The 26,044-nt window shown below is 46.2% G+C and overlaps 1 protein-coding gene and 1 long non-coding RNA gene across 3 annotated transcripts; one reads left to right on the top strand and one right to left on the bottom strand.

Moving 5' to 3' along the window:
* The first annotated feature begins 6,009 nt into the window (after positions 1–6,009).
* Positions 6,010–14,235, top strand: LOC133361598 (uncharacterized). Its single transcript, XR_009757387.1, has 3 exons — positions 6,010–6,243; positions 7,307–7,459; positions 11,955–14,235. It is a non-coding gene; the product is annotated as an uncharacterized LOC133361598 (long non-coding RNA).
* Positions 14,236–15,985: 1,750 nt separating this feature from the next.
* LOC133361591 (zinc finger protein OZF-like) lies at positions 15,986–25,869 on the bottom strand. Of its 2 annotated transcripts, XM_061580527.1 has the most exons (4): positions 25,515–25,624; positions 25,292–25,355; positions 23,068–24,309; positions 15,986–18,333 (listed from the first exon to the last, which is right to left on the bottom strand). In XM_061580527.1, exons 1-4 carry the CDS (start codon positions 25,552–25,554, stop codon positions 17,565–17,567), a joined length of 2,115 nt encoding a protein of 704 aa, XP_061436511.1. In that variant the 5' UTR covers positions 25,555–25,624; the 3' UTR covers positions 15,986–17,564. The 2 variants fall into 2 exon arrangements, with proteins under 2 accessions (XP_061436511.1, XP_061436505.1); XM_061580521.1 differs by lacking the exons at positions 15,986–18,333; positions 25,515–25,624 and adding an exon at positions 25,646–25,869 and having other exon boundaries at positions 21,719–24,309.
* Positions 25,870–26,044: the final 175 nt, after the last annotated feature.

The raw sequence follows: 26,044 nt of genomic DNA, 5'->3' as shown, positions 1-26,044 counted from the left end.
TGGTAGCGGCTTGTCACGTGCTACGTGCATTGACCAATAGAACGCGTTTGTGGGGCTTGTCCCGCTGAAATGTTTCACCCAATGGGGTGAGAGGTGGTGCGCGTGTGCATTAGGGAATGCGATCTCGCGTATCGCGGCGTCTGCGAACACGGTGACAGCGCTCGCGTTCCAAAGGGCTTTGCCACGTCAGGAGATTACAAAGGAGTCATAAACTTAATGATCTATTCGAGCAATTGTGACTTTTAAAAAAAATATGCACGTGAGCTACGTCGGATTAGCTATCCTAAAAAGTATTTTGCCCGATTTAGTTTATGTGCGTTTTGGTTTTAATTTAATAATTGGTGCCCATTCCACGCGAATGTGCTTGCTGCTAATTGGCAGTATAGATTTACTTAGGAAAATGCCATTCATTTGATCTATAAAACTTTATTTGAAATAATTATAGATTTGAAGTTTCTGTGACTGCAAGAATCCATACTCTTTGGTTCTTTCGGTAAAGTCACGTAGGTAAAAATTTAAAATAAAAATCACGACGTTTCGGGCGTAACACAAGCGTCCGTCCTCAGGTGGCGACAACCACAGGGACAAAACCATCGCTGAAGTTTGCCAAAGAGGCGGCTGCGAGCCTGTGACGAGGCTTATCGAGCTGGGGGGGGGAGCCAGGGCGAGTGTGGGGGCGGGGCTGTGAACCGTTGGGGGGGGGGAGCCAGGGCGAGTGTGGGGGCGGGGCTGTGAACCGTTGGGGGGGGGGGGAGCCAGGGCGAGTGTGGGGGCGGGGCTGTGAACCGTTGGGGGGGAGCCAGGGCGAGTGTGGGGGCGGGGCTGTGAACCGTTGGGGGGGGGGGAGCCAGGGCGAGTGTGGGGGCGGGGCTGTGAACCGTTGGGGGGGGGGAGCCAGGGCGAGTGTGGGGGCGGGGCTGTGAACCGTTGGGGGGGGGGGGGGAGCCAGGGCGAGTGTGGGGGCGGGGCTGTGAACCGTTGGGGGGGGGGGGGAGCCAGGGCGAGTGTGGGGGCGGGGCTGTGAACCGTTGGGGGGGGGGGAGCCAGGGCGAGTGTGGGGGCGGGGCTGTGAACCGTTGGGGGGGGGGAGCCAGGGCGAGTGTGGGGGCGGGGCTGTGAACCGTTGGGGGGGGGGGGAGCCAGGGCGAGTGTGGGGGCGGGGCTGTGAACCGTTGGGGGGGGGGGGAGCCAGGGCGAGTGTGGGGGCGGGGCTGTGAACCGTTGGGGGGGGGAGGAGCCAGGGCGAGTGTGGGGGCGGGGCTGTGAACCGTTGGGGGGGGAGCCAGGGCGAGTGTGGGGGCGGGGCTGTGAACCGTTGGGGGGGGGGGAGCCAGGGCGAGTGTGGGGGCGGGGCTGTGAACCGTTGGGGGGGGGGAGGAGCCAGGGCGAGTGTGGGGGCGGGGCTGTGAACCGTTGGGGGGGGGGAGGAGCCAGGGCGAGTGTGGGGGCGGGGCTGTGAACCGTTGGGGGGGGGAGGAGCCAGGGCGAGTGTGGGGGCGGGGCTGTGAACCGTTGGGGGGGGGGGAGCCAGGGCGAGTGTGGGGGCGGGGCTGTGAACCGTTGGGGGGGGGGGGAAGCCAGGGCGAGTGTGGGGGCGGGGCTGTGAACCGTTGGGGGGGGGGAGCCAGGGCGAGTGTGGGGGCGGGGCTGTGAACCGTTGGGGGGGGGAGGAGCCAGGGCGAGTGTGGGGGCGGGGCTGTGAACCGTTGGGGGGGGGGGGGCAGGGCGAGTGTGGGGGCGGGGCTGTGAACCGTTGGGGGGGGGAGGAGCCAGGGCGAGTGTGGGGGCGGGGCTGTGAACCGTTGGGGGGGGGAGGAGCCAGGGCGAGTGTGGGGGCGGGGCTGTGAACCGTTGGGGGGGGGGAGGAGCCAGGGCGAGTGTGGGGGCGGGGCTGTGAACCGTTGGGGGGGGGAGGAGCCAGGGCGAGTGTGGGGGCGGGGCTGTGAACCGTTGGGGGGGGGGAGGAGCCAGGGCGAGTGTGGGGGCGGGGCTGTGAACCGTTGGGGGGGGGGGGGCGTGAACTCTGCAAGCTCCAAACACTGCACGTCAAATTTCCTAATGATGGTAGTGTGTGTGCAAGGCTGGGAGTAAAAGACAGGAGATGCGGATATGCATATAAACTATAAGGCAGCTAAGGTTTAACTTGGTTAATAACATCCTTCCAATGATTGCTCAATTTGAATCCATCTTCTCGGTTGAAGTTACGTCTATGTTTGTATATCTGGATGGCTTCATGGATAAATCTCTGGTGGTATCCAGACGGCTTGCAGAGCACCTTGGTATTGGAGAAAACAATATCATGAGAGTCCACCGCGTTGTAGCAGTGATCAGTCACGGTGGAAGAATTCGTCCTTCCGTGTTTCAAATCTGCCTTGTGCTCGCGAATATGGTCTTATATATGTCGTTTCGTTTCCCCAATGTAACAATCACCACAAATGCAACTCAGTTTGTAGACTCTAGAGTACTGCAAGTCAGGAATAACATCCTTTACGGATGGGATCAGATCACGGATGTTGTGTACTGTACTGAATCGGACCTGGATCTTGTGTTTGTTAAAGATTTTGGAAATACTTTTGGTAACGCCTGCTATGTATGGCAACGTGATGATTTTGATCGGAGTCTCAGGGGGTTGTCTCTCTATGGTTGGAGACACAGCTTTGTGGATACTCTGTGCCGAATATCCATTCATCTTTAGGGCCCGGTGTACATGTTCTAATTCACTGGCCAGGTGGTGTTGGTCAGAAATGCAGTGGGCCCTATGGTGTAGTGTTTTGATGAGGGAATTCTTCTGTGCAGGATGGTGGTGGGAATCAGGTTTCAGATAGGAATCTGTGTGGGTGGCCTTCCTGTAGACAGAATGTCCCAAAGAGCCATTGGGCCTCCTCTCAAACAGAATATCCAAGAATGGTAGCTTGCCATCCTTCTCCACTTCCATGGTGAATTTGATGGATGGGTGTATGGAGTTAATGTGGTCGAGAAATTGGTTCAATGCTGACAGGCCATGTGGCAAAATGACGAAAGTATCATCTACATATCTCTACCACAGGGAAGGACGGAAGGTGGATGTCTGGATGGCGTCTGTTTCAAATTTTCCCATGAAAACATTGGCTATCACTGGTGACAAGGGGGAACCCATGGAGGTACCCTCATTTTGGTTGTAGAAAGTACAATTCCAGGTGAGGTAAGTGTTGGTAAGGCAGTGCCTAACCAGTGCAGGGACATCAGGGTTCAGTCCATGTTGGACTAAGTCTTCAATTATTGCTATGGTGTCAGGCATGCACTGGAACCTTGATGAATAGAGAAACCACATCAAAGCTGACGAGGACATCATCAGGGGACAGTGAAATGTCCTTGATTAGAGAGTTAAAGTGAGTTGAATTAAGTACTGCTGAAGTGGTCTTGCCAGTAAAGGGAAGCAAAGTATCTGACAGAAAAGGGGCTAGTTTGTAGGTAGGTGAGTTGATCGTGGACACGATGGGCCGCAGTGGGGTACCTTCTTTGTGGATCTTGGGAAGACCATAGAATCTGGGTGGTCTAGCAGCCGAAGGTTTTAGGGAGAGCCGTTTGACTGGTCGATTAGAGAAGTCGAACTGGTAATGATCTTGTTGGTTTTTGTAGTTAGGCTGTTAGTAGGATCTTTATTGATTTTGGAGTAGCTGCCATCATTTAGCAGGTCCTGGATTTTGTTGTATGTGGTTTTATCCATGATGACAGTGGCATTGCCCTTGTCGGCCGAGAGGATGACTATGTTATCCCTATTTTTCAAATTTGCGAGTTCAGAGCACTCGTTTTTTTGTTATTTGAAGCCTTCGTGACTGCAGGAATCCATAATCTTTGGTTCTTTCAGTAAAGTCACGTAGGTTTGTTCATGAAGCCATCCCGATATATAAACACAGACACAACTTCAACCAAGAGGATGAGTACAAACTGAGCAATCATTGGAAGGACGTTATTAACCAGATGAAGTCTTAACTGACTGATGTTTCCATCCTACCTGCCGATGTCAGCTGCTATTTCTGCTATTTCCGACTCTGCGTCTCTCTCGCTATGCCTCTCTCCTACGAGACTCTCAGAGAGTCGGAAATAGCATTGCACTCTCATGCCTATGGATTGCATTCTCATACTTACGTGCCCTTTGGATTGCACCCGTTGGGTTGCACTCCCTCGTCGAGGAGGCCGCTCTCCTCCTATCTTACAGTTACATGCTAATTTCTCACATTAACATCACTAGCCCCGGCCACTTCTTTATGACCCTTGGGCTACACACATTTCAAACCTTTTAAAACAGTCTGCCTCAGCAGCAGATCATGCTTTCCCACTTGATGACGGACGCTTGTGTTGCGCCCGAAACGTCGTGATTTAATTTATTTTATACCTACGTGACTTAACCGAAAGAACCAAAGAGTATATAAAACTTAATTTTATTTTAATTTGATATATAAAACGTATATATAAAGTTACACATGTGTTAATCGCACTGCTTTAAAAAGGCACACATGGGCTGTAATTAATTTACTAAATGTAGTTTTACATTAATGTCTAAAGCAACCATTGGTAAGGAAAGATTAAGTATGTCATGCTTTTTTATGTATAAATTATTTATAATCCTTGATTGCGGCATGTTCCCAATTATGGGCTAGGTGTAGAATATAAGTAACAAAAAATTATAAGTAACAATAAGAATATAAGTAACAATAAGTAGACAATTCCCCTGCTCGGAGGGCACAATGAAGCTCGAGTAACAATGTCGCGTGATGTAGTTTTGCATCACAGGAGGACCCTTGTCTCAGAGAAGAGTCCTTGCTTATGTATCGTGTACGTTGAACTTCTTGTGTATGTTGAAATTATTTCGCTCTGTACGTAGCCAACAGTGCTAATCAGAGGTGTGGGGAAAGGACAATCAACTAAACAAAAAAAGCTATTCTAAAGAAATTAATTTTCAATCGAGATTTAAAAGTGAATAGCTGCAGTCGCATCCTAACCTGGGTGCGCCACGGTGGCTAGGAGATGTTATACACGACCTCCTGGTACACAGGAGGTGACAGGGGGTCGTGGGTGACCCTGACGCCTGCTGCTGCTGTATATTTGGAGTTTGCGTCTCTCTCCCCGCAGTCGCGTGGATTTTTCCCCGGGTCCTCCGTTTTTTCCACTCCACATTTATAATCAACATCACGCGTTTAGAGTATTTGGCTGCTATGCATTTCCACAATATAAACCACTTCGTTGAGCTAGCCTTTGTGGCGAGGTTGCTTCTGAAGAAAGCTTTATTGCTCAGGGAGCTTTGCCTGGTGAAATAAAAAAAACTGCCTGCTGACGATCAGGCACTGAATGTCGAAACCGATCCAGAAGTTGCTTGTATTGAACCAATTCTGTTGAAGTATAAGATTAGGTTTTCCCCTTTTATCTGGCAACAAAACAGATGTTAAGATGTTAAAACACCAAACTGAAACCTTTTACAAGGAATCATGTCTGCATTAACCACAATGCTTGTGGTCAGAATGCAAACAAAAACACTCTTATAATATATGCATTGTCCTTGAAGCTGGTCCACACCAGAGACAGCTTTCTTTTGAGCCTCGTCTCAAACGCTGTTAGACCAGATGACGCCAAAAGGTGCACAGCTCAAAGACAACGCCACTATCAGAGTAATGAGAGCTCGGGGTGAGCAGATCCATCACGGGACCTCCGTTGCCAGTACCAAAATATGTAAAAGGTTTCATTGTGGTGTTTTAACATCTTAACACCTGTTTTGTTTCCAGAAAAAAGAAGAAACCCTAATCTCATATTTTGGTACTGGCAAATGAGGTCCCAATTCTATTGAAGTTATGCACTCCCAGATAGCTGTGTGACAGATTAAACGTGTAGAACATACCCTTATCGGTTTTGTGAAGAGGCCGACAGAATGTGAAGGCGTCTTGTTTGCTGATCGTATTTATTTTGCACCTAAAATCGGATGGCGCGACAACAGGAGCACATCTCGCACACACTCCAGCCACTGGATGGCGCCACAGAGGCAACTGTACAATCTTGATCTGAAGCTTGTACAGTTAAGGCTCTGTTCTGTCGTGTGTGCTTACACAATATACAGTCCGTCATCACGAAGGTCATCGTCCACAACAGATAATCCACGATTAATAGCGAATACTTGCTGAGTGAAGCAGCCCCGCCGGTTCGGGTTGTCTTGCGTCCGAGGCCACCGACTGGCGGCCAGGAGCACGCGGCGCGTGTGGCGGCTGTTGGAGGGTTCGTGACTGGGTTCTGCTGGTGTTGGGTTCAACTGTGTCCTGTGCTGCTGGTGTTGGGGTCAACTGTGTCCTGTGCTGGTGTTGGGGTCAACTGTGTCCTGTGCTGCTGGTGTTGGGTTCAACTGTGTCCTGTGCTGGTGTTGGGTTCAACTGTGTCCTGTGCTGCTGGTGTTGGGGTCAACTGTGTCCTGTGCTGGTGTTGGGGTCAACTGTGTCCTGTGCTGCTGGTGTTGGGTTCAACTGTGTCCTGTGCTGGTGTTGGGGTCAACTGTGTCCTGTGCTGGTGTTGGGGTCAACTGTGTCCTGTGCTGGTGTTGGGGTCAACTGTGTCCTGTGCTGCTGGTGTTGGGTTCAACTGTGTCCTGTGCTGCTGCTGCTGGTGTTGGGGTCAACTGTGTCCTGTGCTGCTGCTGGTGTTGGGGTCAACTGTGTCCTGTGCTGCTGCTGGTGTTGGGGTCAACTGTGTCCTGTGCTGCTGCTGCTGCTGCTGGTGGTGTTGGGTTCAACTGTGTCCTGTGCTGCTGCTGCTGGTGTTGGGGTCAACTGTGTCCTGTGCTGCTGCTGCTGCTGGTGTTGGGGTCAACTGTGTCCTGTGGTGCTGCTGCTGCTGCTGGTGTTGGGGTCAACTGTGTCCTGTGCTGCTGCTGCTGGTGTTGGGGTCAACTGTGTCCTGTGCTGCTGCTGCTGCTGGTGTTGGGGTCAACTGTGTCCTGTGCTGCTGCTGCTGCTGCTGCTGGTGTTGGGGTCAACTGTGTCCTGTGGTGCTGCTGCTGCTGGTGTTGGGGTCAACTGTGTCCTGTGGTGCTGCTGCTGCTGCTGGTGTTGGGGTCAACTGTGTCCTGTGGTGCTGCTGCTGCTGCTGGTGTTGGGGTCAACTGTGTCCTGTGCTGCTGCTGCTGGTGTTGGGGTCAACTGTGTCCTGTGGTGCTGCTGCTGCTGCTGGTGTTGGGGTCAACTGTGTCCTGTGCTGCTGCTGGTGTTGGGGTCAACTGTGTCCTGTGCTGCTGCTGCTGCTGCTGGTGTTGGGTTCAACTGTGTCCTGTGCTGCTGCTGGTGGTCAGTCAAGGACGAGGCCAAGTGAAGAACGTTCTCTGGGGGCAGTGATGTCCTACAGGAGCCGAGGTCTCATGGGCATGGGCCTGGTGGCCGTGGGCGCATGGGCCTCGTGGATGCTGCTCGGCCCTTCCCCGGAGCGTAGCCGGGACATCGAGAAGGTGCCGCCGCCACTCCGCCTCGTCTTCTTCTTCTTCATGAGTTTTACCTTTCGGCCCTCCTGCCAGGCCACCATTGCAGGAAGGCCTCTCCGCCGTCATTCATGAATGTGCCTTGCTTGCCCACACTTCACCGCGCATGCCACAGGGTTGGCGAGGGTTTGTTGTTGGGGGGGTTGACAGGTTATATATATCAAGGACTTTATACATCGTTCGCCGCTGATGATAGCCATGTTCGGGAATCAAACTCAGCCAGGTTCTGAGGGAAATGCGCTAACCGCTGTACCACCGCTCCAAGCCAGCTTTAAACTTTGTTACAGCCATACATCCACTAGCGTGTGTGTTTGTGGTGTGGCTTACGATTAGGCATGCCACGATTTAATTCATGCTGCGATCACGATACGCAAAGTGACGTGCGTTCGAGAATTAACACATTTTTCGATTTAAATCTTTCGTGACTGCAGGGATTCATCTTCTTGGTTCTTTCGGTAAAGTCACGTAGAAGGGAAGTAATAAAATAATAAAAATAAAACATAATAAAATAAAATAATTCTCACGACGTTTCGGCTACAACGCAAGTAGCCGTCTTCAGGTGAGGAATGAGACACTGCCAAGCTAGGAGCTTATATATACGCTGGGTTGGAGGTGCAAGAAGAGTGCCTTAACAAAAAGAATGTGCATATCAAGAGAAATTTAGCATATTCATGGAAAATGCGTAGGAGGTGGGCGGGGGGGTTTCAAAGTCATTTATGCCCATGCATTATGCAGGATCAGCAGCACCAAGGGAGGGTGCAGGGAGTAGCATTAACAAAGGAAAGGAATGTTAATAGTATGTAGCTGCAGTTACTAAACAACCACGTAGAAAACTAAAGTATAAACTACATAAAAAACTAAAGTATAAACTGCATAGCACCATCAGTATACTTACTATACTCTACAATAAGCTGAGTTACTAACAGCAAGTAATACATTACAATTCTACGTCATAAAAATTATATAATATGCTTCCATCTAAACTTTATTCTCTTACATCACACGAGCATACACCGTATTATATACTGCCATAGATAAACCCAACATTAAATTATATACTGTATTGCTATAAATCACCCTATACCTTATACATTTTAATATAACACTATGTTATTATTCTACCCACCCTAATGTGTATCACACTGCTATATGTTAACTATACAATTACGATACTGTATATTACTTGTACATTGTATTAAGCATATAAATGTTATACTATTTGTTATTATACACTGTACCATTGACCGTCGTGTCAATGGGTGAGTCGTGGGGGGAAACTTGCAGCGGAGCAAAGAATCCATTCCCTGCGGAGAATACAATGCCAGTGAGTGGAACGCGGTCTGAAAGTCACCGTAAACGTGAACACAATCAGTTAAGATCCAAAATGGTTTATTACATCCTTCCAATGATTGCTAAGCCAGAATCAATCTTCTCGGTTAAAATTGTCTCTGTGTTTGTATATGTGGATCGCCTCATGAACGAATCTCTCATGATAGCCAGATGGCTTGCAGAGAACCTCTGTCTTGGAGAAGTCAATGTCATGTGAGCCCACTGAGTTGTAACAGTGATCTGCCACGGCCGAGGTGTTTGTCCTACCGTGTTTCAGGTCTGCTTTATGTTCACGGATGCGGTCCGAGACATGTCGTTTGGTTTCCCCAATGTAACTGCTACCACAGAGGCAACTTAGTTTGTAGACGCCAGGGTACTGTATGTCTGGAACCACATCTTTTACAGACGGGACCAGATCACGGATTTTATGTACTGTGTTGAATCGGACCTGGATCTTGTGTTTAATCAGGATTTTGGAGATCTTTTTTGTGACCCCAGCAATGTAGGGTAAGGTGATGGTCTTGAAAGGCTCCTCAACAGGATCCTTTTTGATGGTTGGAGTGATGGCTTTGCAGATTGTGTAGTCGGAGTAACCATTAGCCTTAGGAGCTTGGCGTACGTGTTTGAGTTCACTGGCAATGTGTTCCTGGTCGGAGATGCATTGGGCTCTATGGTATAGAGTCTTGATGAGGGAATTCTTCTGGGATAGATGGTGGTGGGAATTACCTAAAACCGGATTCCCACCACCATCCATCCCAGAAGAATTCCCTCATCAAGACTCTATACCAGGGGTCGGCAACCTACGGCTCCGGAGCCGCATGCGGCTCTTTACGGGCTGCTTCTTGACGATATGTACGTATGTACAGTATGTATTCAGATGCATTGCGGCTCTTGAAATACTGAATTTTGTACCGAATTGGAAAGAAATGGCTCTTCTTGTTATTTTGGTTGCCGACCCCTGCTCTACAGTATATAATTTAATGTTGGGTTTATCTATGGCAGTATATAATACGGTGTATGCTCGTGTGATGTAAGAGAATAAAGTTTAGATGGAAGCATATTATATAATTTTTACGACGTAGAATTGTAATGTATTACTTGCTGTTAGTAACTCAGCTTATTGTAGAGTATAGTAAGTATACTGATGGTGCTATGCAGTTTATACTTTAGTTTTTTATGTAGTTTATACTTTAGTTTCTACGTGGTTGTTTAGTAACTGCAGCTACATACTATTAACATTCCTTTCCTTTGTTAATGCTACTCCCTGCACCCTCCCTTGGTGCTGCTGATCCTGCATAATGCATGGGCATAAATGACTTTGAAACCCCCCCGCCCACCTCCTACGCATTTTACATGAATATGCTAAATTCCTCTTGATATGCACATTCTTTTTGTTAAGGCGCTCTTCTTGCACCTCCAGCCCAGCGTATATATAAGCTCCTAGCTTGGCAGTGTCTCATTCTTCACCTGAAGACGGCTGCTTGCGTTGTAGCCGAAACGTCGTGAGAATTATTTTATTTTATTATGTTTTATTTTTATTATTTTATTACTTCCCTTCTACGTGACTTTACCGAAAGAACCAAGAAGAAAAATTAACACATTAACGTGCTTATGCAATGTGTCTGAATTGTGGATATGTATTGTGCCAAGTCCTTAACAGTCGCTATAGACATTCGAAAATCAAAATGTCACAATTTGTCAAGTATCAGGCGGTAAAACTGATAAAAGAATCGTATCAATAGCTTGAATAGCTCATGAATATGCATGTTACGGAAAGTAGTAACTCGACGTATCTATCACTTGTATTGGCCAATGTGTGTTGCTATCGGAAACCATTTTGGGCAAATTAATTGCAGCATCAAAAGTATTAGGAGTTGTTTTGTACAGTAATTGTATTTCTTGGTTTAAGACCATCAATACATTACACCTGAGAAGCATGTTTAATGAAAACCAACTGAAACCAATTTCCAACCCAGGATCTCAAGATCTCGGCGGTGCAGGCTCATTGATTTGATACCTTGCCATATCTGAATGTATTTCTTCTACCTTAAACTGCTTTCAACAGCAAATTAAGGAAATCCCACTTAATGTTTAATACAAGCATCCGAAGAGGTGGCAGGTTATATTACTCCTTAAAATTCCTATTTCCTCTACAATATTTAGCATCCTAGAATTTGACCCGGTCCTGTTAATTGTGACCTACAGATAAGCCAGATGTTAAGACTTGTAGATAAGTGTGGCAAATATCAGTGGTGATATCTGAACTATCCCTGGACCACCGTTCACCAACGGTGCAAACCAGCTTGGTGAAATATGGTCAAACAACTCCCGTGACTCACAAGATGTGCGGAGACCTTCATCTGACAGTGAACAAAGGCTATGCATTAATGTTCTCCGAAACTTCCAAGCTACAAATAACACATTGTGTTATGCACACCCGCAACGCACTATCCTGCATTGTCCTGCATTAAAGTTTACATCGGTCAAATCATACTCAAGTGTATGGCCCAATGAGTTAACAAATATGTGAAGTCACGTATTATAGTATACCAATTAGGTTGAACATAGATGTAAAAACTACTTGCAAAGTTCAATTAATCATTAATTTACTCATGTGGCTGGACGGAGGTGTAATCCAGCACTATGGAGGTGAGGGATGGTGAATCTCACAAATGTTGTGAAACTCCCTTCCAGTGGGTGTCGAGGTGTCGTATCCTGGCTTGCCAGAAGACAGTACAGCAAAAATGTGGACTCCACCTATGCCGCCTGTATGGGATAGAGTGTTTCCCCCTCGCACGTGTTGGTTTTCTCTGTGCTCTCAGGTTCCCTCCAACATACAAACACTCATTCTTGGGCCAATAACACCTTAATATATAAAAGACCGCAAAGTTTGGGCAATTGTTGGCGCCAACTCATCACCCAGCTGCCTTCCTCCTTGTCTGTGGTTCTTTACGACTCTTTAGTCGTTCTCTATGAGAGTGAGTGAATACTGCACGAGTTACTAGTTAAAATTATTATGACTTGAGATCCAGTTGCATTCAGAAACTATATGAATCCAATTATGATTGTACTGCATTATAAGTATTACCATGATGTAATTCATGCTGGTGTGTGCTGGATGTGCATTTACAAACAGAAAATCCAGTGCAATCCAGGCCTGCAAAGCAGAGAAGAAAAGAAGCAACAAGATGCCAAGATGATGGAGGCCATTCAGGCAGCCGCCTATACCAATCGCAACGTGGCCAGAGATCCCATCAGACCTTTCAAGGAGTAACAGCCTGCTCTGCCATTCATCCATGACAAGGACTGTAAAGTCCTCATTCTTATACACCCCTTGGGGCAAGATTAAGATGTCATTATGGCCAAAGCCGTTGATGCCACCATATGTTCTACCCTCCTCCAGATCCTCCAACTGCTGCACAATAGACATGCGACCTCCAAGATCTGCCCTCAGTCTCCTGTCATATGGTCTTCAGCCTTCCCCTTGGTCGCTATACTCAAGGAGACCATTCCAATGCCTGTCTTGGAAACCGGCATTCCCCCACGCTGCACACCTCCCACCCAGCGCATCCTTTTTGCCTAATTATATCGAGAAAACTTACCCGCCATGCTCTCTTCTGGACTTTTTTACCACAAGATTCATTGAGTTTGCGATGTTATTGAATGCTCTATTTTGTATCTGACATTACAGTAAGATAATGGGAGATATATGCCTGCAACACATTGTTGGTTGTAATACTGTATGTTCTTATATACAAAATGTATAATGAATATTTTTAGAAACATCTATGAATGGTAATAATACAGTAATTTCACTGACATTTGCTAATGTTATCTTTTCCAATACTTATTTGAGATGGAGTCAACGTCACGGGAGGCCCAGGACCAGTTCAGATAATCGTCACTGGTGTTGGTGATGAGCGGGAATCTAACTCGATTCACCGGCTTCATAGCGCAACCCACAAATGATCATCAGTTGGCATGATAGACATGAGCTGAATAACGATAAATTAACTTCATGAAAAAAAGGCTAAATATGCATTCCCAATATGTTCACACATAGACTAAATAAGCAGCATGAATCTTGTACACCGTCAGCTGTTCACAGAACTGTGACCAAATTTCTGTTGAAGTCTCATTTCTACGTGTCGAAGTGAGAGCAAGTTGTTGCTCAAGCATTGAGGCTATGCTTATTTCCAGTTCACAGCCCTGTTACCAGTGGTGGGAATGTCACTTTCCTATGGTGGGGGCTAGTCTATCCATAAGATAACCACGGTTCACTTCCTCACAATGTGGCAATGTTATCTTCTCCGGAGGGATGAGTCAAATCCCAACCAGGATTTGAACTCGCGAACACTTAGTCACTTGGACCACCACCACTGTTGATTCAAGCCAATCAACTTTTCATATTAGTTCATGGGATCTGAAAATATATTTCATGTTGAAAGCACATTTGGTGGTACAACTTCAGTGTAAGTTTATTGATATGATCAATGAAATGTAATTATGCAATTAACCTTTTCAACGTAAATGTCTAGTGTAAGGTACAACCCTTGCAAATGCTTCCTCACGCCACTGCTGGCGGGTGTCCACAAAAGCCCTGAAGGAAATTTGGCCTACTCTTCTACGCTGCCAAACATCTTGCACCAAATACGACCTGCCAATCGACTGTACTGTACTCATACTGCTGGGTGAACAGAGGCGATGGGGAATAATATTTCCCCATTGTTTCAACTACCGTGCCAGCCGATCGAATTGAACTGACGACCTCTCAAATGGAAGTGCAGTGTACCAAACATTACACCACAGTAACATCATTTCCAAATAGGTACTGTACTTTACACTCTAAAGCACTTTGACCGACAAAAAAAGATAAAGTTCTGCTACTTGTTTTTGCATTGACCCGTCGGTTTTCAACTAGTCTTAAAATCAATCCATAAAAGCGGAACTTATTTACATACACATTGAAAAACATGCAAACAGAGAAGTTGGTTCACAGAACTGTTAAGCAATGATATTTAAAAAATGTTATGTTTAATGGCTTACTGCTTATAATAAATCAGTACAAATCAATGCAACACCTCTACTAAGCGCATATGCGAGGTTGCATGAAGCTTTCGTGACTGCAGAAATCCATACTCTGGTTCTTTCGGTAAAGTCACGTAGCTAGAAAAATTATATATCACGTTTCGATCTCAATACAAGCGATCGAAATGTGATATATTATTTTGTTTTATTTTTCTACCTACGTGACTTTACCGAAAGAACCAAAGAGTATGAATTCCTGAGGATTTGCATCAATACTGGAGGCATCAAATAACGCTAACGTATTCTTCTTGCATGCCATAGCTACTAAGGTTACTGCGACATGGCAATACTATGATATATTGTAGAATATATACACATCGAAAAAAATTCATGGTTTTCGTAAGTTGTACGGTTGTGATTTGTTTTGGGGGAAAACTTTGCATTCAGGCAGCTGAAGAGGCAAGTAGCCAAGGAGGTGCCCATGTCCAATTGCCAGTGGATGTTTACAGAGGGCTGCCAAGTGGAATGGCTGAGCCTCCAAGGCAGACGAGCCTTGGATGTGGCTTTGTCATCCCGTCAGTTGCACAGGAGGCTGCATGCCGCGCTGGCGTGATGTTATTGTCTGCCTCGCCTGGCATGCAGCAGGTCGTGGGTTCGACCCTTGACGCCTGTTGTAAATTTGGAGCTTTGCGTCCCTCTCGCCGTGGTCGCGTGGATTTTTCTCCGGAGTTTCCGGTTTTACCCTACACATTGTGAATCAACATCACACGTTTAGAGTATTTGGCTGCCATACATTTTCACGTGATAAGTCACTTCCTTGAACTATCATTTGTGACCAGGTCGCTTCTGAGAAAGAACTATACAGTAAAAATGGTACATAGTATATAGACTCCTTGCCCCCTCTTCCCATGCTCGTGTCTGAATACTGGATTCAGAAAAACCACATCCCAGTAAATGTTATCTTCCGCCTCTTCATTCCGAGTGGATGTCCTTGCTGTGAAAAGACATTTCATTCCAGCATTGTTTAAGCTGCAGTGACCAACTATTATATAAAATGCATTTGAAAATCAAAGTTTAATAACGCTGTGAATACGAGCAGAGCTCCAAATTAAGTTTGTTACGAGCAGAATTTACGTCTTGCAACCATAACTATAACCATAGCTACATTGACAAATACAACGTAACCATAACCACATTATGACAACCGTAACCACAATATAGCCACGTCGTAACTTCTTTCGCACCGTACGTAGCCAACCGCGCTAATTGGAGATTGTGGGGGAAGGACAACAAAAACGTAACCACAATCATAGCAACATTATAACGACATTGTTTACGAAAGACATAACCATAATCACCACACTAACCACAACTAAATTCGACCCACAACACCCACAAAAACACAATAGAATCACAACCAACATAACCACAACAGGCACAATTTAACCTCAACTATGGCGCATTGTGTGTGTTTAAGGCACAATCGCGAGTTTTCCCGTCAACAGGCCGAGCACAAAGCTGGGGGTGGACATGAGCAGTGACTTGTTTTTCCCGTTTTAAAACTTTCATTTACAAGAATATTTTTTATGCATATTTGCACACCTGTCACAATTTCCAGGGAATGTCCTCGATAGTAAATATTTATCGTTATACGATTACTCTTTGGTTCTTGCAGTAAAGTCACGTAGAAATAAATAAAATAGAATACGACGTTTCTATTGCAACACAAGCAACCATCATCAGGTACAAATGGTTGCTTGTGTTGCAATCGAAACGTCGCATTATATTATTATTTAACCTGGTGGATATGAGCAGGGAATTGCACTTGGATCTGGAGAAAGAATATTTCCAGGAATTGTTGGAATGCCACTCAGGAGTTGATCAACGAGGATTCGATGGAGCTGGAGTCATGAAGGGTGGATGATGAGGTCACTGAGGAGGAACAGGAGGCTGAGCAACCAAAATGGTTCAACACCGAGCAGCTGACAAGGTTTCAGCACGATTGAGAAGGCACTGGCTTGTTTTGAGTCTTATAACCCAACCACTGAAAGGTTTACTATGATGTCATCAGCTGTTCACGATGTTATTGCCTGTGACAAGTTGATTTATGAAGAGAAGAAGAGAGCAACTGTGCAGACATCTCTTGGTACGTTTTTAATGAGGAATTTATGCTATTAAAAAACGAGCCAAATTTATCAAAACGTTACATAAAACTTCAGGATAAATAAACCAACCATAGTAAATTACCATAATCAGCCATTATCAATCAACAGCTGGATGAAATCCTCCCCAAGCTGCAGTCATATCTCCCACTACTCAACAATGCAATAGTGAAGCTAGCACGAGCATCCCAGCCGATTCCGTCGATCCTTGGTAGACATCCTCTCATAATGCTGGAAAAATGGGCGAACTACACGTAAATGTAATGTTGAGTGGTGTATCATTACACAACCACCACATTACAGAACATTTCATGTCCCAGGGAGAATTAAATATTTCCCAGGACAACAGCTATATCAACACGTGCATGATCCTGGGATAACCAGGATAGGGGGGCGCCGTGGTGCCGAGATGTTAACTACCTCGCCTGGCATAGACTATAATATTAAACTTGTAATATTACACTATGTATTATTCTACCAACCCTACTGTATACCATACTGCTGTATATTCACTATGCAATTACGATACTATATATTACCTCATGAATTATATTAAACATTACACTGTTATACTATTTATTATTATACAATCTGCTATAAACCATACCATTGACCGTCGCGTAAAAGGTACTAAGAGGCAATGCCAGCGAATGGACTGCAGTCTAAAAGTCACCGTAAAATAAAATCAATCAAGACCCGAAATTGTTTATCACGTCCTTCCAATGATTGCCGAGCCAGAATCCATCTTCTCGGTTGCAATTGTCTCTGTTTGAAAGTGGATTGCCTCGTGAACGAATCTCTCATAGTAGCCGGGTGGCTTGCAGAGAACCTCCGTCTTGGAGAAGTGAATGTCATATGAACCCACTGAATTATAAGTGATCTGCCAAGGCTGAGGTGTTCGTCCTACCGTATTTCAGGTCTGCTTTATGTTCACAGATTCGGTCCGAGACATGTTGTTTGGTTTCTCCAATGTAACTGCTACCACAGAGGCAACTTGGTTTGTAGACGCCCGGGTATTGTATGTCTGGAACCACATCGTTTACAGACGGGACCAGATCACGGATGTTATGTACTGTGTTGAATCGGACCTGTATCTTGTTTGTTCAGGATTTTGGAGATCTTTTTTGGGTCACAGGTGCAGGGCCACCACCTTGTGCAACACAGGGGCAGCTGCTACTTGGGGATGCTCGAGTGTTTGAGACAAGATACGATACAAATACCCGAATTGCCAGAGGCGATTAAGCAAGCACCATATAAATGCAATTATAACATAGTGAATGCTTGGGAACTTATTGGCTCTCATTCCCGGTTAGAGATCTACGCAACCCACAGGTCCACAAAGACTGGCCGCTCTTACCCTGCAGGTTGCAACTAGGAATTGAGTGTTCAACTTCACATTCTTGTCATTAAAGGCCTGTGACAAAAGTGCATCTATTGGAACGACATCGTCTCAAGCTTACACATCTACCGGGTCTCCATTTGACTTCGTATTGTCTCGGAGGAAGTCCACCCACACCTCCACTTCCACAAACTGCTGGGAGTTGCCACGCTCTGACTCAGTCAGAATTATCCTCCTGCATCACGTTGCCTCCATCGATGTGAAGGTCCGATTTTAGAATTGAATCTTCATCTTCACACTTGACCTTCACTTCTTCGCTCTTCACCATCACCTCTTCATATTTCACCTCCACCACTTCATATTTCACCTCGATACCTTTAAAAGTGTCCAAGCTGGGATTTTCTTCCGGTTCTTGTTTAATGAGGGATGGGCTCATTGCAGCACTTTGACTTTCACAAGCTGATTTCAGACTCCACTCCTTGTGGATCTTCTGATGCCTGTTTGTTCTCTGGTGTACATGAAGATTTGATAAAAGTGCAAACGCCTTCCCGCACGGAGTGCACCTGAAGGGTTTCTCTGCCGTGTGTGTTCTCTGGTGTTTTACAAGAGCCTGTGACCGTGCAAACGCCTTCCCACACACACTGCACTTGAAGGGTTTCTCTCCCGTGTGTGTTATCTGGTGTGTTACAAGACTAGAGGACTGTGAAAACGCCTTCCCACACACACTGCACCTGAAGGGTTTCTCTCCCGTGTGTGTTCTCTGGTGTGCTACAAGAGTAGATGACTGTGCAAATGCCTTCCCACACATTCTGCACTTGAAGGGTTTTTCTCCCGTGTGTGTTCTCTGGTGTTCTACAAGAGATGACTTTGCAAACGCCTTCCCACACACACTGCACTTGAAGGGTTTCTCTCCTGTGTGAGTTCTCTGGTGCTGTGTCAAATGTCCAGGACGATCCGTGCTGTATGAACACTGGTCGCATTGTTGCCTTGTCGCACCGAGCTGTGCCGAGTGCCTTTGCTCCATCAGACCAATTTTGCAGAGGAAGCGACAGAGGAAGCGTCAGCTGCAGACAGAAAAAAAAATATCCACACCATCTACACGTCAGTAACGAGGCACAGAGAAATGCCTATATACAGTCACACGTGACTTACACGTTTATACCTATTCATATATTCATGATATAGTGAAAAAGTTTCCCAAACTCATCACACGGGCTGTTATGGCACACAATGAGGGCAAATGGTCACAAATTTCGGCTGTCTGGCTACAAAAGGAATATTTATGAAAGCTAAATTAAGTTGACATAGCAAAAGGTGTTGAAAATAATACTCTTTGTGTTATGCAGAAATGCATAAATTAATGTTCAATTGCAACTTAGAGGTGTGAAGCCAGCCAGACTCACGATGTCCTTGAATGCTGGGATGAACAGATCTGAATTCAGCTGCATGTGTGCTGTGTTAACTTCTTGACCGTTTCCATTCTTACACAGAGTGCCAGAGGAAAACTAAAATAATCTACAGCTTTTATATAACCTCCGTGTTCCATAGAGTTCATAGATTTTACTGCAAACACAAACTTTACACTGTCACACACTGGCATGGTTCACAAGTGATGGTGTGTCCAGACCCATGCCTGGCCACCTTCATCCGCTCAGTATGAATGCTTCCTCACTCCACCAAGAAATTCATTGAGGATCAATCAACATCGTCGAGGCTGCGTGTCTCTCTCTCACTCCGTGGTGAGATGTTAACTACCTCTCCTGACATACAGGAAGTCGTGGGTTCGATCCCAACCCTGACGCCGGCTGTATATTTGGAGTTTGCGTGCCTCTCTCTCTCCCCGTGGCCGTGTCCCCCGGTTGTCCCCACTCCACATGCAGAGTGTGAACACCGCCACGCTGTTGACAAGCCTCACCTTGTTGTTGTTGTGGGAAGGTCGCTTCTGAAAACAAGCGCGGTATAGCAGCTCAAGCGGGCTTGGCCTGGTATAAAACATTCAATAAAAACTGTGAGAATATTAAAAGTAAAACAAAGTAAACTTAAGCGAGACAATTGAAGCAAACGCGACCAGGCGAGGGCAGGAGGCAAGGCCCCGCGTGGCTAGGCCCCGCGTTGTAAAGTTCCAACGTGGACATCGCTTCCATGCTCGCTGCTACTCAATTGACATCCCTACGAGAGAGAGAGCGAGGCTCTACCTCGGTAAACAACAACCACCACCACAACCACCACCACAAACGCGATGGTAATTTCTCACCTCGGATTTCAGTGCAAGCGCGGAGCGGCAACTTCCTGTTACCTCGTGACGTCACGCGGCAGCAGCTGACATGACGTCACTTGCTGGGTACGATAACACTCCCCTCCCACAACGAACGGCTCTGTAACTTAAATAAATAATGTTAATGAGCCCAGCCCATACGTGGAGGGATGGGGCGTGGGTGCGGAACCCGTCGAAAAATACTCGCGACGGCTTTCACGAATACATAATGTTAGTGAGCCGCCAGCCACCAGGCGTAGCTTTGCCCAAATAAGGATTGGCACTGAACAGATATAGAGGGTGGGGCGAATACCTTGGTGACATGTCGTCACTACCACCTCCCCTGGCGTTTGACGCCGATGAGGTCACGCTGAACGGTGACGTCAGAGCAGGGTCAGAGTTCAAGTTTGTTGACAGTTCTTTTCTTCAGTTTTCATTTATTTGGTTTAGCCCTGTGAGCTATTTGGCTCTTGAATCGGGTGCAACCGCAACAAACAAAACAACTTGAACAAGAAAACATCTTAAAGTGACAATGTGACTGTGCAAACAGAAAATCCAGGAAAAAATAGCAAAATATTCCAGAATAAGCACCGTACACCAATGCTGTGTGCAAAAATCCCAGTGGGATGCAAGTCAAACAACAACAACAACCACAAGACAACTTAGATTCAGGCCATAAGTTTAACTCCGTACTATAACAAACAAACATGACAAACCAAAAAACTTTTCGAGATCACCAAAATAAAGCCATAAAAGCAATGTAACGGGGATCATAGGAACTGTGACCGAAATTTCCCAATAAACGACATAAACAACATGTACCACCAAACCCTGCAGCCATAGCTGGCTACATGAGTCACTCCACGATAGCAGGACAGAAGGGGAGCGGCAGTGTCGTGGTGAGCGCTGCGCTCCGCACCCGACCAGCCGAGTTCCATTCCCGCTCGTGGCCAACACCGCCAGTGACGATTTTCTGAACCGGTCCTGAGCCTCCCCTACGTCGACTCAGCCTCAAACGAGTACCCGGTGCGGTGTGTCAACATCGCCACTAGGGAGACAAAGGCGGCCGGGTGTGATGCTGGCAACACACCCCCTCGTGTGCCGTCCCACCCTTAATAGGTGCTCGCTAACAGCACTTGCCCCTACAGTCTGTCCAGGCTATACGGGGGATCTTTGTCTGTGTGTTGGGAGCAAGTTTGAGTGGCGTGTAGTCGTGGGAGTTGAACAGGCGCCTGCTGCTACTGATAGTCGTTGACTGCGGTGGGACAGACGCTGATAGGCAGACAGACAGACAAGACAGGCGGACAGACAGACAAGAGGAACACAGAGACGACAGACACACAGACAGGCAGAGAGAGACACAGAAGCGAACAGAGACACAGACGGACAGAGAGACGTTGAATCGAACACACTGAACTCGCTCTATTGAAAGAGATTCCTCGATCTTTGCCCATCCCCGGAAGTCGTTCTAGTTTCTATTTATTTCATTGTGTGTGGTGTGTACGTGTAAGCAATGTGGGACATCGATGTAGACAGATATGAATAAGATCAGCAGACAATACGGCTTTCATTTATCGATCTCTCCACGACACAAAGGAATGTTTTACACACTATAACTAGCACAGCCTTCTGGGAGAGCATCATTGATTCAGTGCAAGCCACCTGTGGACCCTTATTGGTGTGTAATGTGAGGATATATCCGGGTTGCTGATGGATCACACCTCGTTACGATGATTGGCTCTACCGGTCCTGGCCCTCACGTAATAGGAAGGTGACATCTGTAAGTAGAGGATTGGATCTGCTGGCTTTAGCCACAGCCAATGGTGGGACGAGTCAGGGGCGCGGTCCTGGGAACGTACGATGGAGTCTCGAAGATTCCATAGAGGTTAACCAGGATTGGTGCAAGATTGGTGGAAAGGTACCACGTGACCCGGGTATTAAAAGGGGTGGGATGGACAAGACGTGGTCAGATCTGGAACGGAGGGTGAGGCCACGCTGGAGCGGGGTCCAGGCTGCCACGTGGCCGCGCGCGTCTCTCTCTCTCTCTCATGCTGTCTGTCTGCAGCGTGAAGGAGTAAGATAGGAGTGTTGTGAACGAAAGACAAATAAAGACCGGATACCAGAAGTCGCTTCCACGACCTTTATTACAGGTACATAGCGTCTCAACAGCAGCCGGGCTTGCTTCAACCGATGATTACAAACATCCAGACGTTAATCAGCAAGGAGTATTCCTAGTCCTAGTTCGACAAAATCTACGTCAACACGTAATACAAAATTATAATTCGTGTTGTAGAGAATGTACCTCCTATACGTGTAACTTTTGAGTGGTATGCCTTGTAACTGATGAATGATCCGAGTGTGCTCCCTATTTAAAAAGACAATGAGTTGCTCTAGAGGGAGATGCTTCCTGAAAACACAAAAATACCCTTTGACCTGTGTCACAAGAACAATGAGTCTCACCCGAGTTATCTGTACAGGTTACTTCCAAAACACGCTTTGTCCTAACATCACTTATTCAATGTTTGACCCTCATAGACAAAATGTTACATGTACACACACAATCTGACAAGTATTCATTCTAAATTAATGACAATCATTTTAACTAAGTTAAATTACTGCACTGAAATATGCTGCATCAGGTTACATCGTATTAAGATATAAAAAAAATACTGTCTGGTTAACAGTGTATGTACAACATACTATTGCGCCATTCAAAACGAGGCCATTGCATGTTGACGTCTGGGTCAAAATTTATCAAATTCTAAACATTACCTACAAACTACACAACTAAGATGCCACATCAACCATCGCCCCCTACCGACAGGCTCTTGTCCTCATGCAGGCCGGTGCAGAGCCAACACCTTGTGCCACACAGGGGCAGCTGCTACTTGGGGATGCTCTTCGAGTGTTTGAGACGAGATACAATGCAAAACTCCAAATTGCCCAGGCGATTAAGCAAGCACCATATAAATGCAATTATGATAACATAGCAAATGCTTTGGAGCTTATTGACTCTCGCTCCTGGTTAGAGATATACGCAGCCTACAGGTTCACAAAGACTGGCCACTCTTACACATCTACCGGGTCTCCATTTGACTTTGTATTGTCACGGAAGTCCACCCACACCTCCACTTCCACAAACTGCTGGAAGTTGCTTCGCTCTGCTCAGTCAGAATTCTCCTCCTGCTTCACGTTGCCTCCATCAATGCGAAGGTCCGATTTTGGAGTTGAATCTTCATCTTCACATTTTACCTTCACTTCTTCGCTCTTCACCATCACCTCTTCATATTTCACCTCGATACCTTTAAAAGTGTCCAAGCTGGGATATTCTTCCGGTTCTTGTTTGATGAGGGATGGGCTCATTGCAGCACTTTGACTTTCACAAGCCGATTTCAGATGCCACTCCTTGTGGATCTTCTGATGCTTATGTGTTCTCTGTCTTTGAAGATTTGGTGAAAGTGTAAACGCCTTCCCGCACGTGTGTGTTCTCTGGTGTGTTACAAGAGTAGATGACTGTGCAAACGACTTCCCACACATACTGCACTTGAAGGGTTTCTCTCCCGTGTGTGTTCTCTGGTGTTCTACAAGAGTAGATGACTTTGCAAAGGCCTTCCCACACACACTGCACTTGAAGGGTTTCTCTCCCGTGTGTGTTCTCTGGTGTTCTACAAGAGCAGATGACTGTGCAAACGCCTTCCCACACACACTGCACTTGAAGGGTTTCTCTCCTGTGTGGGTTCTCTGGTGTATTACAAGAGCATATAACTGTGCAAACGCCTCCTCACACACACTGCACTTGAAGGGTTTCTCTCCCGTGTGTGTTCTCTGGTGTGTTACAAGAGTAGATGAATGTGCAAACGCCTTCCCACACACACTGCACTTGAAGGGTTTCTCTCCCGTGTGTGTTCTCTGGTGTGCTACAAGAGGAGATGACTGTGCAAACGCCTTCCCACACACACTGCACTTGAAGGGTTTCTCCCCCGTGTGTGTTCTCTGGTGTTTTACAAGAGGAGATGACTGTGCAAACGCCTTCCCACACACACTGCACTTGAAGGCTTTCTCTCCTGTGTGTGTTCTCTGGTGTATTACAAGAGTAGATGAAAGTGCAAACGCCTTCCCACACACACTGCACTTGAAGGGTTTCTCTCCCGTGTGTGTTCTCTGGTGTTCTACAAGAGTAGATGAATGTGCAAACGCCTTCCCACACACACTGCACTTGAAGGGTTTCTCTCCCGTGTGTGTTCTCTGGTGTATTACAAGAGCAGATGACTGTGCAAACGCCTTCCCACACACACTACACTTAAAAGGTTTCTCTCCTGTGTGTGTTCTCTGGTGTATTACAAGAGCACATGACTGTGCAAACGCCATCCCACACACACTGCACTTGAAGGGTTTCTCTCCCGTGTGTGTTCTCTGGTGTGCTACAAGAGTAGATGACTGTGCAAACGCCTTCTCACACACTCTGCACTTGAAGGGTTTATCTCCCGTGTGGGTTCTCTGGTGTTCTACAAGAGTAGATGAAAGTGCAAACGCCTTCCCACACACACTGCACTTGAAGGGTTTCTCTCCCATGTGAGTTCTCTGGTGCTGTTTCAAATGTCCAGGACTATCCGTGCTGTATGCACACTGGTCGCATTGTTGCCTTGTCGCACCGAGCTGCGCCGAGTGCCTTTGCTCCATCAGACCAATTCTGCAGAGGCAGCGACAGCTACAGACAGAAAAAAAAATCCACACCATCTATACGTCAGTATCGAGGCACAGATGAATGCATATACACAGTCACACGTGACTTACACGTCTATACTTATTTATATATTCATAATATAGTGAAAAAGTTTCCCAAATTCATCACACGGGCTGTAATGGCACACAATGAGAGGGCAAATGGTCACAAATTTCGGCTGTCTGGCTACAAAAGGCATATTTATGAAAGCTAAATTCAGTTGACATAGCAAAAGGTGTTGAAAATAATACTATTTGTGTTATGCAGAAATTTATAAATTCATGTTCAATCGCAAATTAGAGGTGTGTTGTGTATATATAGACCTTTTCCAAAAATGTATAAAAATAATTCGACCCATTTTTTTTTCTTAAATAATACATAAATAAATGAAACCAACACTCTCAACTCCGCTACCCCTCACAAGCCACACCAAGCAATTGGAGGTAAAAAAAAATATTAAACAACAAACTTCGGGGCAAAGAGGGGTTAGCGACTATCTGGAAATCTCCAGGCTGACAGATTACCATATGACATCACCTCCCCGGACGTTTTGGATAGTTCACAAACATCTCCAGAGCACATAGCAGAGACAAACGGACGTTACAACTCGCATTTTTCGATTTAAAGCTTTCGTGACTGCAGGGATTCATCTTCTTGGTTCTTTTGGTAAAGTCACGTAGAAGGGACGTAGTAAAATAATAAAAATAAAACATAATAAAATAATTCTCACGACATTTCGGCCACAACGCAAGCAGCCGTCTTCAGGTGAAACCAGGTCTGTCGAGGCGACAGCGTCTGGTTTTCACCTGAAGACGGCTGCTTGCGTTGTGGCCGCAACGTCGTGAGAATTATTGTATTATGTTTTACTTTTATTATTTTATTACTTCCCTTCTACGTGACTTTACCGAAAGAACCAAGAAGACGAATCCCTGCAGTCACGAAAGCTTTAAATCGAAATTTGACTCACCTTGTTGTTGTGGGAAGGTCGCTTCTGAAGACAAGAGAGGTATAGCAGCTCAAGCGGGCTTGGCCTGGTATATAAAAAAAGAAAAACTGTGAGACTATTAAAAGTAAAACAACGTTACAAAGTGGCGAGCCGTGTGAAGACAAATTAAACTTAAGCGAGAGAATTGAAGCAAACGCCATCAGGCGAGGGCAGGAGGCAAGGCCCCGCGTTGAAAATTTCCAACCTGGACATCGCTTCCATGCTCGCTGATACCCAAATGACATCCCTACGAGAGAGAGCGAGGCTCTACCTCGGTAAACAACAACAACAACCACCACCACCACAACCACCACAAACGCGATGAGAATTTCTCACCTCGGATTTCAGGGAACGGGAGGAGCGGCAACTTCCTGTTACCTCGTGACGTCACGCGGCAGGAACAGGTGACATGACGTCACTTGCTGGGTACGGAGACACTCCCCTCCCAACGTGCGGCTGTAACTTAAATACATTTGTTTTTTAAAGCTTTCATGACTGCAGGGATTCATATTATTGGTTATTTCGGTAAAGTCATGTAGAAGGGAAATAATAAAATAATACAAACATAAAACAATAAAAATTCTCACGACGTTTCGACTGCAACACAAGCAATCATCATCACGACAAACCGCCACTTTTTTCAAATTTTATTTCTTTGGCTTTCACACCTGATGATGATTGCTTGTGTTGCAGTCGAAACGTCGTGAGAATTTTTATTGTTTTATGTTTGTATTA

The sequence above is a fragment of the Lethenteron reissneri genome, chromosome 8, assembly GCF_015708825.2.
Source record: "Lethenteron reissneri isolate LAM-NWPU_2019-01 chromosome 8, ASM1570882v1, whole genome shotgun sequence".
Lineage (NCBI taxonomy): Eukaryota > Metazoa > Chordata > Hyperoartia > Petromyzontiformes > Petromyzontidae > Lethenteron > Lethenteron reissneri.
This window is presented reverse-complemented; position numbering and strand designations above follow the sequence as displayed.

What these genes read in the sequence shown, in the direction of transcription:
- LOC133361591 (XM_061580527.1), bottom strand. Translation starts at nt 25,554, where the DNA reads ATGTCATTTGGGTATCAGCGAGCATGGAAGCGATGTCCAG. An exon ending in AGCATGGAAGCGATGTCCAG is followed by an intron (nt 25,356 to 25,514) that starts GTTGGAAATTTT and finishes TTTATATACCAG; the next exon opens with GCCAAGCCCGCTTGAGCTGC. An exon ending in GACCTTCCCACAACAACAAG is followed by an intron (nt 24,310 to 25,291) that starts GTGAGTCAAATT and finishes TTCTGTCTGTAG; the next exon opens with CTGTCGCTGCCTCTGCAGAA.